This window comes from Nerophis lumbriciformis, linkage group LG02 (genome assembly GCF_033978685.3).
Source record: "Nerophis lumbriciformis linkage group LG02, RoL_Nlum_v2.1, whole genome shotgun sequence".
NCBI lineage: Eukaryota > Metazoa > Chordata > Actinopteri > Syngnathiformes > Syngnathidae > Nerophis > Nerophis lumbriciformis.
In genome coordinates, this window is record NC_084549.2 from 24,764,408 (window position 1) to 24,779,537 (window position 15,130).

Consider the following 15,130-nt stretch of genomic DNA (forward strand, 5'->3'; position numbering starts at 1 on the left):
CAAGGGAAATTGTTCCACACAGTACCTCAGTTACAAAGGATGGAAAGGGTAAGGATGGAAAGGATAATGCAGGTATAAAGTAGACTAAAATTGTACCATAGTAGCAATACAAAATATAACATATATGTAATATTGACATATTATATACAGTATATAATACATACTGATATATTATATTATATAAGATCTTTATATAATGTATACAATATATAACAAATCCCAATTACCATGTACAATATTACAGTATATGTAACAGCTGCAGCAAAAAAAAAGGGCAGCATCCTATAGAGAGTGAGGGCAAAGTGTTTAAAAAAGTAATTGATAGTAGTTTTTGCTTTTGTTTATTTATTGTGTACTACTAACTTTGTTTTGTATGCTAAAAGAGAATAGGGAAGTAGTTTAAATATTGTGTTGATGGTTTTTAAATTGTAAATAGCACTAACCATAAATCAATTGAAAAATTTAATACAAGTAATCAGTAGTGATATTTCCGATCTCATTCATGAGTGATCAAAATTTAATAAAACCTTACTCGGAAAACCTTTAGTTTTACACAAATACCACACGGATATAATATAACAACGTATTTAATCTGAAGTGAGAATGAATAAGAAAGGTTTGGAAAGTAGATATGGTTGTTGAATAGTTTAAAAAAAATAAATTTGATAATAAATAGCAAATAGCTTTTTAAAAATAATAACAATGAACAAATAATGTTTTTGTGCAATTATTCAACATATTTTAAATAAAAAAATCCAGAAATGCTGATAATAATGTTTTGAAAACACCAATGCTAAATAATTTAGTACCATCTAAATTCACACTCCTTGAATAAAAAATGTGTCACTTCTTATATACATTTAAAATAATATAACTCGGATTCCACAGTGAAATTATACACATGATATCGCAGTATAGTACATGATCAAATGTGAATAATATTGTTATGTACAGTTGGGAAAGGAGACGGCACAGAGGCGGCGACGTCGTTAGCTCTAGGCGTATTTGTTAATGCAAATGTGTATTTAAACCAAAATATGTATGGTGTGACTATGTGTAGTCATTATCTGAGGAGTGTTACCAGGAGTTGTTGAAGATGCGTGTAGAGCGAGGTGCAGAAGTCCAGGGAGGGCAAGGCAAGCTCGGAGGTTCAGGGACAGGCAGGAGGTCAGGGGCAGGAGCGAGGCGTCAAGGTCTGTGTCCAGGCGAGAGGTGGAGATCCAGGAAGGCAGCCAAGGAACCAGAGGGAATTCGGGGAGACGAGACACACAGCTCGAAACCAGGAAACGGAGGAACGCTGCTGTATGGTGACACACGACACAAGACGATGAGCACAGAGGGCGACGATGAAAGGCCGGTGTGCGGGTTATTGTTAATAAACTTACAATATTATGCGGAGGTATAGTTATAGCAATTTTATCGACAAAGTTTACTAATTATAGTCACGGTGAGAAGTATTTTCTTTTTATGAGGGTTGAGAAGCACTGCCGTAACTGAATAATTCCGACTGGCAGTTCGAGGGTTTCCGACTGGTTTGTGTACATCATTGTAACTACAACCTGAACTCAAGACGTCAATCCCTCAATTATAGCCCAATCCTGCAGAACCAGGCTGCTTTCATTTCCAAATGTGGTGTGTTTGGATTCCTCCGATGCAACAAAGACGGACTTAAGCAGAACTGATGACTGCAACAAAACACGCAGTGAGATGTGCCAGGAGCGCTGAATAATATCAGGGGGGCTGACATGTTTTCAAAATATGCCTCATTGAGCGGCAACGTTTCAAAAGGGAAGCGGACAGCCTTTTCGGCAAACAAACAAAAAAAATCTGCTGAGTCTATTGACGAATTGTTTTCCTCATTGAGTCATCCTGCTTACATTTATAGCAGATGTTGGAAATAAACGCTGCTCATGTCTGCTCATTCATGACGGTGCTGTAAAACTCCTAATGAGCTGTGAGCTTATACTGGGCTTCCTTCTCAATCATTAACACATCATTCTTGCCAGCTTTTTCGACTAAATTTAACACATCTCATTCTCCTTCCCCAGTATCTCACCTTCATGCTGCCATTTGTGAACATTTCCATTCAACATAATTATCTGGATAATGTACTGCAGGAATATACTGTAGATTAGAAAGGGAAGTTGGCATGCACATTCCTTTCATGGAGAATATATTTATAAAATAATACCTTAGTGAACGTTAACATGCTATTCAGTTATGTACGTCATGTATCAAGTTTAATGACTCTGAGATGTACTAAGGCATAATTGGAAGAAAAAAAAGTTAGCATGCTGATGTTAGCATACTAGAATGCTATCATTAACATGCTATTAGTTAGCATGTAGCATGTACCAAGTTTAATGACTAAAGGTGAACAGGAGCAAAATTGGCACACAAAAAAAAGTTAGCAAGCTAACTGTTGTTTATGATAAACGGTTGAAAAATGTGTGAAAAAAGTGAAGACGCTAATGTTAGCATGCTAACAGTCAGCATATGTCATGTACCAAATTTAATGACTCTGAGATGTACAAAGGCAAAATTGGGGGGGAAAAAAGTTAGTATGCTAATATTAGCAAGCTACAATGCTAAAATTAACATGCTAACAGTTAGCATATGGCACATACCACGTTTAATTACTCTGAGGTGTACAGGGGCAAATTTGGCACACACAAAAAAAAAGGTTAGCATGCTAACAGTTGGCATGGGTCACATACCAAGTTGTATGATTCTGGGATAAACGGTTGCAAAATTAGTGGAAAAAAGTTAAGACGCTAATGTTAGCATGGCAACATGCTAACAGTCTGCATACGTCATGTACTAAGTTTAATGACTGAGGTATACAAAGGCAAAATTGGGACAAAAAAAAGTAAGCAATGCTACTCGGAAACAACATTGTGTGACATTCCCTTGTCGTTTAGTAATAAGTAACGTACGATTTTATGGCTGCCCAAGGGTTTAAAACATAGTTTGCAAGAGGTTTCTATTAGGGATGTCCCGATCCAGGTTTTTGCACTTCCGATCCGATACCGATATTGTTTTTGCACTTCCAATCCGATACCGATACTGACCGATACCGATACTAACCGATAATGGCCTATCCGAGCATGTATTAAAGTTTAAAGTTATTTAGCCTACTTAGTTGTCAGAATCATGTTGAAAAGGGTTTTAGTACTCTTGATAACAACTAGCCAGCTGAATTAGGTGAGTTTGAATAATAAACAATGGTTGATAACAAGAAACTGACCTGTTTATTCAAGGATAAACACAAAATAGACAAAATTATACATGACAAACAGAAATGGCATCATTGAAACAAGGGCTGGGGGATATGGCCTTTTTTTAATATTGCAATATTTTAAGGCCATATTGCAATACACGATATATATCTCGATATTTTGCCTTAGCCTTGAATGAACACTTTGATGCATATAATCACAGCAGTATGATGATTCTATGTGTTTTGATTGATTGATTGAGACTTTTATTAGTAGGTTGCACAGTGAAGTACATATTCCGTACAATTGACCACTAAATGGTAACACCCCAATAAGTTTTTCAACTTGTTTAAGTCGGGGTCCACTTAAATTGATTCATTATACAGATATATACTATCAGATATATACTATCATCATAATACAGTCATCACACAAGATAATCACATTGAATTATTTACATTATTTATAATCCAGGGTGTGGAGGGGGGCACCGGATGTAAGTGTCAAAAAGACAGCCAAAAGAGTTTGATATGAGAATAAATCTAAAGTTAAAATATAGGGTAGAAATGCACCCATTTGCAGGAAATGTAGTCTTTCAAGGCTTGCATGTCTACATTAAAACATTCTTCTTCATACTGCACTAATATATGCTACTTTTAAACTTTCATGCAGAGAAGGAAATCACAACTAAAAAAATCACTAATTTTTTCATACGGTGTTGATGTGGAAATTTTTGCCTCGGCATTTTGATGGTGTGGACGTGTGGCACCGAACGGAGATAAGCGTCTCGACAGATGTTATAATATTTGAACAATGACGACGAAAACTGTTTTCTCTGTCGTGTCCGTGTGTCGAAAATTGTTATGCGCTTATTTTTTTATTTGATTTTGTGCGTGGCATATAATTGCTATGCGCAGAGGACGTTTAAACAGTGCGCAATTGCACAGGCGCGCACCTTTAGAGAGAACGTTGGTCACACGGCTGCGCTAGCATCACAGCTAACGTTAGCCATGCTGCTACCTCTCTGCTCGGGGAGGACGTATACGTATGTGACGTATGACGTGACAGTATGTGACGTGTGTAAGAAGGTGCGCTTGCTGTCTGTGAGAAGCACAGACACAGAAAAGAGTGAGAAGAGCCTGTCGTGTAATGCCAGCAGCTAAAAGCAACTGCGTGAGAGTCCACAGACCTGTGGATGTGTTGAAGGTGTGCTGGAAAATGCGGAACGGAAATTAGGGCGCAGCAGAGAAGTGGAATGTACTATTTAAATAGGTGCGTTGATCTTGATATAAACAAAACATACCTCCTTATAAATGCGTTAGGCATCGCCAAGAAAACTATTCTCATAAATTGGAAATCAAAAAATAATTTATGTATAAACCTTTACAAAAACATTTTATTAGATTATGTAGTTATGGAAAGAATGTCTGCTGAATCAAACCAACAACTGACAGAATTCCGATCTCTTTGGGCACCGCTAATTAATTTTCTGACCTGACTCCCTTGGGGGCCGGGGCTGGGGCTCTGTCCCGGGGGTCTTGCTCCGTGGGTGGGGGGTCCTGGGTGCCGGGGGGGCCGTGTGCCGCGGGGTCGGGTGGGCCTGGGGTGTGTTTCCTGGTTCCGGCCTGGCGGGCCGATCCGTGGGTGGTCTGGTGGCTGGGGGTGGGTGGAGGTGCCTGGGCGGGTGTTGGGGTGCGGGTGGGGCTGTGGGCGGCCGCCTTGGGTTGGTTGGGGGGGCTGTCCCTCCCGTGGGTGGTTGGGCGGGGGGTTGCGCCCGTGGGGCTGGGGTCTTGCCGCTGTCGGGCGGGGGTCGGCTCGTGCCCCTCTGGCTCCGGGTGTCCGTGGGCTTCCTCCTTCCCCTGGGGCGCGGGGCGGGGTCTGCCCGGGGTCGCCCTGCGCTGCGGCTGTGCGGGCCTGCCTGGTGCCGGGTTGGGGGGACTGCTTGCCTCCCTTGTTGGGGCCCCGGCGGTGCTGCCCGACTGCCCTGCGGGAGTCCCCCTCCTGTGTTTTACTCTGCCCTTATTTTTTTATTAATTTTATTTATTTATTTTAATTTATTTTATGTGTATATATATATATATATATATATATATGTATGTATGTGTATGTATGTGTATGTATGTATATGTATGTATGTATATATGTATGTATGTATGTATGTGTATGTATGTGTATGTATATATATGTATGTGTGTATGTATATATATATATATATATTATTATTATTATTATTATTATTATTATTATTATTTTATTTTTTTTAATCTATTTAATATATTTAACTTATTCTGTTAAATTATATATGGGTACGCGTGTATGTGGGTGTGTGTACGTTTGTATATATGTATGGTGAAATCTGTGTGTATGTATGTAGGTACATATGTATGTGTCGCTGCCCCGGTGTGCATTGCTGATCGCGGCGCCGGGTCTGCTGAGGTGCCGTGGCATGCCGGCTGTGGGCGCAGGGCTGGGCCCTTATGGCTTTTTGCCGGATGGGATGCCTGGTGGGTGGTGGGCGGGGGGGGCCTGGACGTACGGGAGGGGCTGCGGGGTTTGGTGGCGTTGGGCACTGTTGGCGACCAGGCCTCTTGTTTATTTTTATTTATTTTATTTTATTTAAAGGGTTTATTTTTATTTTATTTTTATTTTTTTTCTTTTCTTTCTATTTTTTTTTTAAATTTTGTATTTATTTTTTTATTTTTTTATTTTTTGTGTGTGTGTGTTGTGTATGTATGTGTTTGTGTATATGTGGGCTTATGTATATGTGTGTGGGTGTATTAATGTGTATATATGTGTGGATGTGTATGTTTATATGTATATGCATGCGTGTGTATGTGTATGTATATGTATATGCATATATGTATGTGTGTATGTATGTGTATATGAATGTGTAGGTGTGTGCATGGGTGTGGATGTCCGGTGGCTCAATTGGCCTGGCTGTGGATGAGTTGGGGTAGGTGGGTTGGTGGCCTCGGTGGTAGCCGGGGGTGTGCGTTGTTGTGGTTTACGGGGTCGGTCGCTTTTTTGTTTTGGTGTCGGCGGCCGCGGGTGTTTACGCTGCGGACTGGCGGTGGTGGTGATGGTTGCTGCGGTGATACCAGCGGTTGGCATCGCTGGGTTGGGTTGGAGTGGTTGGGGGACTGTGGCTGGTGTCTGTGCGCTTGTGGGGTTGTGGGGCTGGCTGGCGTTGGCTTGCCGGCTGGTTTGGGGGCTGGCGGGCGGACGGGATGCATTGGCTTCTTGCCCCGTTGGGGGGCTCCTTCCCCTGGCCGGGACTCGTATGGGCACGTTGCTGTGTGGATGGCCGGGATGCGGTGTTTGCATTGGGCGTGGGGGCTGTGCGGTTTCTCTGCGTTTGGTTGCCGGTATGGGCTCTGCAGGGTTGGGTTGGGGCGGGCGGGGGCTGGCTTTGTTTGGCGGGGGGAGGGGCTCGCGTGGCGTCACGTTAAAGTGGTCTGGTGTGGGTCACGGGCTGTGGCGGGGGGTGGCGGCCTCCTGGCCGTAGTTCCTGGTTGTCGGCCGCGTGGACTGGGGGGGATGTCTGGGCCCTCTACTCCTCCTACTTATAGCGCACACAGTCACACATATATAGGACTTTGGGGATTGTCCTGCGGGGAGGCATGGCGGGGGGTTGAGGATGCCTCCAATGGGGCTCCAGTCCTCCTGTCTTGTCCCCTGCTCGTCCATCCCTCAATCTTAGCTGCATATTAGACACTTAGGATTTGGGGGGCTTGGTTTGGTTGGGACCCACCATGACCTTGATGTCCCCCAATTTTAATCGCATTATTAGTTCCCACAAGCATACATATCTCACTCACGCTACAGTACACACATCAATAGGGACTGGAGGTCGGCTGTAACGGCTGACCTCCTAATTTTAACTACACAGTAGACACTCTGGGGGCCTTGTACACATGCATGGGGGGTTTGGGGTTCGGCGCACCCCTCATTGCCTCGTCGGCCGGCGGGGACTGCGGTCTGGTGGCCTGCCAGGCTTTTATTCATTTATTATTGTTATATATTTTTTTTTTTTTTAATGTATTTATTATTTTTATTTTTATTATTTACTTATTTTTATTTTATTTTATTTTTTAAATTTTATTTTTTATTTTATTTTATTTTTTTATTTTTTATTTTTTTAATCTTATTATTTATTTGTGTGTGGCGTCGCGCGGGTCTCACTTCCTGTTGGATGGGGTCCGTGCCCGTGTGGCCCGACCTTGCGCTGTGGGGTCTCTGTTGGTGACTTGGTGTGGTGGCGGCGCAGCCCCCGTGTCTGGTCTGGATGCTGTGTCTCGGTTGTTTGGGCGGTGGTGTGTTTGTGCGGGTTTGGGTTGGGGTGGGGGGCCTTTTGGTTGGGGGGGTTGTTGGTGTCTCTTGTTTGCGTGTTGGCGTTCGGGCTGACCGGCGGGCTGGCGCCGGCTGGTCTCCGTGGCCCTGGTGGCGTGTGGTTGCTGGTCGCAGTTTTTTTTTGATCGCTTTGATTTGATTGGCTGGTGCTGGCTGTCTGGGGTTATTGCGGCTGCTGTTTCTGCTGCCGTTTGTTTGTGGTGTGGGCGCCCGTGGCTGCTGGGTCTGGTGCAGGGGTGTGGCTGATGTTGTGACTGGTGGCAGCGCGCGCGCGTGATGGCTGTCGGGGCTGACGAACTGTGTATGTGTACATATGTGTATGTATATGTATATATGTGTATGTGTGGGTATGTATACGTGTACGTGTGTATGTGTATGTATATATGTATGTATGTATGTATATTTCTGGGGGTACGCTCTGGGCCTGCCTGTCAGACGGGGGTCGACGCCTCAGGCTACTGCATCCGAACTGCGTGTCTGGAGCTCCTGGGTCCCGCTGTCCATCCCTTCCGGGTGCCCGTCTTGGTTGGGGCCTGTTGGGCCTAGTCCCTGCGTCTATTGTGGTAGCTTGGTGCTGCAAGGTATTCCGAGGTGCTGCGAGTCGGCCAGTTGCTGGGGTAGTGACCTTGTTTGTCAGCATGTCTGTGATCTTCTTTTAATTCTTTTTTTTATTTATTAATTAATTAATTTATTTATTTATTTATTTATTTTTTAATATATTTTATTAATATTATTTTTTAATTTTCCCCTCCCTCAGGGGGGGGGGCTCGGCGGGGCGGTTGCTGGTTGTTCCATCTCCATCGTTGGGGTCCCTGCGGGTGGGGTGGGTGGTTCCCGTGGCCCTGTGCCTGGGTGGTCCTGCGGCGGCCGGTTTGGGTGGGGTGGCCGGGGGATGGCCTCGCCGCGCTCTCCGGGGGTGGGGGGTGGGCTCGTGGGGGCCCGGTTGCCAGTGGGGCAGGGGCGGTCTTCCCGTCCGGTTGCGGGGAGTCTCTGGGTCCCTCGGGCGGGGCGTCTCGCCTTTCTGCCCGTGTGGGGTGTGGTCTCTCGCTGGCTTGGGGTCTGGCTGTCCCCTGCTTTTCTCGTGCCCTGTCCTCTGCCGGGTGCGTCTGTCTGCGGCCTGCTGCTGGCCCTTGTGGGCGGTACGGTGGGTCGGGCTCTGGGGTTCCTGTCGCTGGCCGGCTTGGCTGCGTGGGGGCGGTGGTCCCTGGTTCCCTGGGCACCACGCCTCCTGTTTGTGGGTTGGGCTCTCGGGGGTGATGGGGCCGTGCTCTGGCTCCCACGCACTCTGGGAGTCGAATGTATTGTACATGCAAATTCACATATGCTCACATACGTACATAGGTACCTACGCTCCCACATACATACACAAATACAGTACATATTTACCTACCTAATGTTCGTACATCCACACGCACATTCAATATACAAACATACACATACACATACTGTACATATACATTCACTGTACAAACACATATACACATTCTGTACATATACATTCATTGTACAAACACATATACACATTCTGTACATATACAAGTACATATGCATACTTACACTCATGCACATAATCACGTTTCATCAAACATATATTAACGTTGTTGCCCTAGGGTAAACTGGGTGTAACACATGGCACACTGACAAAGCTTAACCTATTGTGACTATAACAATCTACAAGGTTAATGTAGGTTGCTTCTCTTTCTCCCCCTCCATTTTTCTGCATTCTTTCGTATCTCAAGTTATCATTACGTATATGTATTGTTGCATTTAAACAACTGTATTGTTGATAATAAAGGTAAATTATTGGTATTGTTCATTATCAATAGCGCTATTTCTATTGGTATTTGTATTGATCCATTTGTAGTGTAATAATGCTCATTGTCATTTCTGTATTATTTTTTATTTTTCGCTAACTGCTTATTTGCTATTACTTTTACCATCATATTTGTACATGTCATATTTGCTGATGTTGCTCTATTGTTGTTGTTGTTGTTGTTTGCTGTTGTTGTTTTTGTCTCTCTGTCTAATCCCCCTCTTGTCCCCACAATTTCCCCCTCTGTCTTCTTTTTTTTTCTCTTTCTATCCCCTCCTGCTCCGGCCCGGCTGCACTAAATGATAATATAAATACATTTAATAAAGTCAAATACAAATAAGGCAACAAGAGAAGTATCCTACACTTCTCTTTTGTAAAGTAAATCTGAACAGCCGACATGGGCACCTACATCAACTATATGATTTGCCTGAGAAGCTGGACAGGACAAAAAATAAAAAAATAAAAATAAAATAAAAATAAAAAAAATAAAAATAAATAAATAAATAAATAGGTGCGTTGGAAAACACGGAGCGGAGTTTTTTTTTTTAACTGGATCTGGATCGGCATTTTCCCCTGCCTTGCCGATACGCATTTTTTTGCAAATATCGGCGGCCGATCCGATCCAAATATCGGATCGGGACATCCCTAGTTTCTATAAAGGTTGTATGGAGTGTCTGATTTAAAAGGGGACATTTTGGCTTTCTAGCCTACACAAAAACACATTTGTTTAAGATAGAAAAGAGCCATTAAACAATTTCAAATGGCAGTGTAGTAACGATACAGTTCAGACAAACCTTGATCTTTCTTGCATTTCTACTGCATCGTTTTCCCTATTGACAATATTTCTATTATACCTAACTCCGGATGCTAAGGATTGAAAAGTATATGTATGGAATTGAATGGGGGTGTCCCGAACAGATATTGATATTGGATATTAGTCCAAAATCAGCAAAACAATTGTCGGTTTGCAGGGAGGCGCACCGCACTGCGATGCATTCATGCTGTCTGAAATGATCCAAACGCAAGAAAATGTACATTGCAAGACATTATTTCAAATAGTAAAGTATACACTTATTTCAAAGCAGTGCCAACCACATGCCAGCCATCTCGTGTCAGATATTTGCAATACGGATGATATCCTGAGCCATGTAGTCATTCTATCTTTGTCTCCCATACAGCCAATCCCACGGGCGCTGGACCAAAGGGTTTCCCGGACTCCTCCGAGGTCTTCCGGGAGTCCAGCAGCACCACAGGCATGGTGGTGGGCATCGTAGCAGCGGCGGCTCTGTGCATCCTCATCCTGCTCTATGCCATGTACAAGTACCGGAATCGAGACGAGGGTTCCTACCACGTGGACGAGAGCCGCAACTACATCAGCAACTCTGCTCAGTCAAACGGTTCTATCGTCAAAGAGAAAGCGGTGAACAACGCAAAGACTTCAACAAAGAACAAGAAGAACAAGGACAAGGAATACTACGTGTGATTGTCAAAGTGCTGGTCTTTGGCAGACCATCTGGAACATTTAAAGAAAAGACAGCTATTGTGTACAGTATGATAACAAAATTGAACCTTATTTAGTCTTTTTTTTTTTTTCAAAAAAGACAATGCTCTGAAAAGTAAAAAGAAAAAAAATCGGAAAATATTTCTGCAGACGCAAGACTGCCTGGAACGAGACTATGGATGGAAAATTGTCTGTAAACTGAAGACAACCAAATAACATAATCCATCTGTGATTTGACTCCAAGAACCAAGAACGGAATGATCCGACTTCTTCGTTTGTGGCCGCCAGAGGAGGGCAGATGCACTTTGCCAACCGAGGTTCCCGAACTAATGGTTTCATTTTAAATTGCCTGTGTTTGTGGTGTTTAGACTTTTGCTTCTAAAGAATATGGCACCATGCAAAAGAAACATTTGATTTGAAGGAGAGACTAAACCATCTGACAGCAAACCCCACAAGGGGAAGCGGGGGCCGGGGAACAGTGTGCTTGACGGATGTCCACAGAATCGGCTAAAGTGTCTCAGTTGAGCAGAAGGGACTGTGAGCGGATCAAGTAGACTGCAGTGTCATTTACAAGAACAAAATGTCCATTGTGCCAGTAAGACAAGAGGAGGCCTTTGATTTTTGATTTTTTTTTTTTTTTTTGCATCTTGTGAAGTCTAAAGGCGAGCGCTTGCTCAGAAGTGACAGTGTGGGAGCCATGCACGCGCACACCGATCCTATTCTGTGTTTATATACAGTACAACCCCATCTTAATGTGCTTTCTGAACTGTGACAATGTGGTGTTTTATAGCCTGTTGTATAGATGATGCAAAATATAACAGCTCCTAAATCTTTTTTTTTTTTTTTTTTTTTATAAAAACATTAAAAGGACACAAAAAGACGTAATTGTTAAGTGTTGCTAGACATAGATTTTATGAACAAATCTGCATCTTTTTCTTTTTTGCCACCCCCCTCTCCCCCTTCCTGTTTTTACATGTGTTCCTTTATAGTTTTTTTTTATACAAAGGCTGAGTAGCCCACCTTGACCCAAAACTGCACAAAGGAGCAGAATGGTTGGAGAATCACTGCCTTCCCCTTCCAATATGACTGGAGTGAGTGCGGCAAACAAGAAGTCTATACAGGCGGATGACAACAGTGATGAAGATACATTCATGTGTTGTGTGTTTACAAGTTGCATTATCGAATAGTCCAATGGTCCAGTACTGATACAAAGATCGGACGATTCCACCAGAGTTCATTTCAACAGTTCTGTGTTTGTTCTGTCATGCTGTCCGTCAGTTCTGCTCTCCAGAGACCTGTACTTGGAATGAGTATGAGGAAAATGAACATGAACTATAAATGATGATTATAACTTAGCCATGTCTACTCCTCTTTTGTCCCTTTTCTACTGTTGATTGTGTCCCACACTCACGACAAAATGAATGCAAAATCTAACGGATTAACCTTTCAACAAAATATGAAACTTTATCGTACTAAGTTTTGAACAGTGGTGTGCGCTCAGGGCCAGCAAGGCCTTCTCTGCTGTCTAGCATAACCAGAAATAATGATCATAATTAAAGATAAAAGTAATTTTAAATTTATATGTAAGAAGGACCATCAAGACAGAATAGCAATATTACCAAGTTTTACTAAATATCTAAAAGTATTCATATTCTCTTCATGTCATATTATGCTCCTTCCAGTGTTGTTGTTTTTAGGTTAAAGTTTGTATCCAATCAGAATTCAGCTAGCTTATGTTGCCATTCTATACCAAATCTGCCCAGGGGCCTTCAGAATCGACAATGCAGGCGTCTTTGCACTGTAAGTGAACGGGCACATACAGTTGATAGACAATTGCAATAGCATTGTTGCATCCGACCAGTTTTCCTCTCAGGCAATAAAAGTCACTGGTCAATCTCAAGTTCTTTCGGATGACATATATGTAAGAAGGACCATCAAGACAGAATAGTAATATTACCAAGTTTTACTAAAGCTTTAGGAGACCAGTCTTACAATGCGTTAATAGCGGCATCAAGAAGAGGTCTAAAAATCAAACGGAAAGAGACAGCTTATTTAGTACGAAAACAGCCCCCACCCCGCCCAAAAAGGAATACAGCCTCATTGGTCTAATAGTTTTCATATCACAAGGAAAAGGTGTGTTATTGATTGTGCTATTGCGCCATCTTTTGGACAAATTGCTCATTGCAGGTGCTATGGGCTGAAAATGTTATCCATGTTTCGTGCTTTGAACTGGAAGTAAAACTGGCCAGGGTTTCCCATTAATGTTTAACTGTCACTACACGATCTGTACGGGAAGAAACAATCGGTCCACGCATGCGCAAAGACTACCATATTTTTCGGACTATAAGTCGCAGTTTTTTTCATAGTTGCGACTTATATATGTTTTTTTCCTTTTTTATTATGCATTTTCGGCAGGTGCGACTTATACTCCGGTGCGACTTATACTCCAAAAAATACGGTACGTCATTTCCTGGACTTGCAATTTTTTATGACGGACTCTTGTCCTGTGATATTTGAATGTTTAATAATGTTTTGCATAATGAAAATAGTTTACTCAGGAGTAAAAGCGAACAAGAATATAAACATGAACTTAGACTGAGACAAACTTTACTGATCCACAAGGGAAATTGTTCCACACAGTTGCTCAGTTACAAAGGATGGAAAGGGTAAAGATGGAAAGGATAATGCAGGTATAAAGTAGACTAAAAATTTACCATAGTAGCAATATAAAATATAACATATATGTCATATTTACATATTATATATACAGTATATAATGTATACTGATATATTATATTGTATTATATGTTTATATAATATATGCAATATATAACAAATCCCAATTACCATGTACAATATTACAGTATATGTAACAGCTGCAGCAAAAAAAAGGGTAGCATAAAGTAAAGAGTAAATCCAGCAGAAAATATACATAATAAAGAAAGAGAGGTAGCAAACATAGAAGCGGTCAGGTAATAGACAGATATCTAATGCTGTACGGCGAGTGATTATACAGCTGGATGGAGTGCGGAATGAAGGAGTTCTTGAATCGAACACTGTGGGAACGAAGCTGAAGGAGCCTGTTGGAGTATGAGTGCTGCTGATTTTTTTTTTATAAACAGCGAGTTTTATCCCCACATTTTCAGCAACTTTCACTCTTCTGTCATTGGAATGAATGACACACAAGGGCGTGGCTGACTCCCATCATTATAGGTTTGTTTCATATACTTTGAATGTTTTTTTTTAAATGTAGATTTTTTGTTTTGTATTTTTAAACGAGGCACTTAGTGTAACTTAAATTTATATCTATGGCCTAACATATAGTAGACTTTAAAATAATCACTATTGTTAATTGATGGAAATGAAGTAGTAAAAAAAGATAGATTTCTTTGCCATTTAAGGCTGCTGAGCACGTCGTTTAGGCTTCAAAATAAATAATGTATTCATAAGCAATGTTTGTTTTGTTTTGTATTTGATCTTTTATACGATATTGTTATTCAAATTAAAATGACAAAAAAGAATAACATGGTAACAGTGGCGGCGTGCACAAAAATAACTGCCGTAAAACAAGTTGACGGAAATGACGTAGTCTTCGCCCATGCGTGGACCTATCATATCTTCCCCTACCGATTGTGTAGTGACAGTGACTAAACGTGGCGCACCACTACGGCAAAGTCATGGCCGCCAACCTAAAAATAAAAAACTAAAGTTAAAACTAATTAAATTAATAGCATGCATCGTAGCCTCCGGAAGAAGTCACAAGTCAGACGCTCGCTATTTTTAACTTTTATTGAGAATCTTAGGATAACAGCCAATTCTAACAGGTTTTGCCTCCTGTGCAAACACATTTGTCTCTGTGCATCCCCGGACATACAACAACACTTCCTCATTCTCTGCCAATCCGCTTTCAGGCATGGACGTTGTGTTTGTGATCATGGGAAAAATAAACATCAAATCAAAACATTACATAAAAAATAAAACATTACCACCAGCAGGCTGTTAAAGTACGAATGGATTTATATAGCATGTTATTTGTGCACTATTGACAAGTGATGCACCGAAATTTGGCCGCCGAAAAAAGACATTGATCACCGAAAATAGCACTCCTGAAATCGGATGTGATGAAGTAATCAAGACGCACACCATTGTCTGGAGTGTTGTCAGCATGTCTGTGATGTGGACGTAACTTTAATATATCCCAGATATACCCGTGGACAGTCGTTTACAAAACTTGCAAATACTAAGAGG

At 42.0% G+C, this 15,130-nt stretch overlaps 1 protein-coding gene across 23 annotated transcripts in view; it reads left to right on the plus strand.

The window, feature by feature from the left end:
• Nucleotides 1–12,237, plus strand: part of LOC133605783 (neurexin-1a-like) — a 670,433-nt gene extending 658,196 nt beyond the window's left edge. For all 23 annotated transcript variants that reach the window (XM_061959083.1, XM_061959095.1, XM_061959164.1 and 20 more), the window contains one exon: nt 10,560–12,237. In XM_061959083.1, the coding sequence (XP_061815067.1) occupies nt 10,560–10,864 (305 nt within the window). In that variant the 3' untranslated portion in view covers nt 10,865–12,237. The remainder of the gene's footprint in view (nt 1–10,559) is intronic.
• Nucleotides 12,238–15,130: the final 2,893 nt, after the last annotated feature.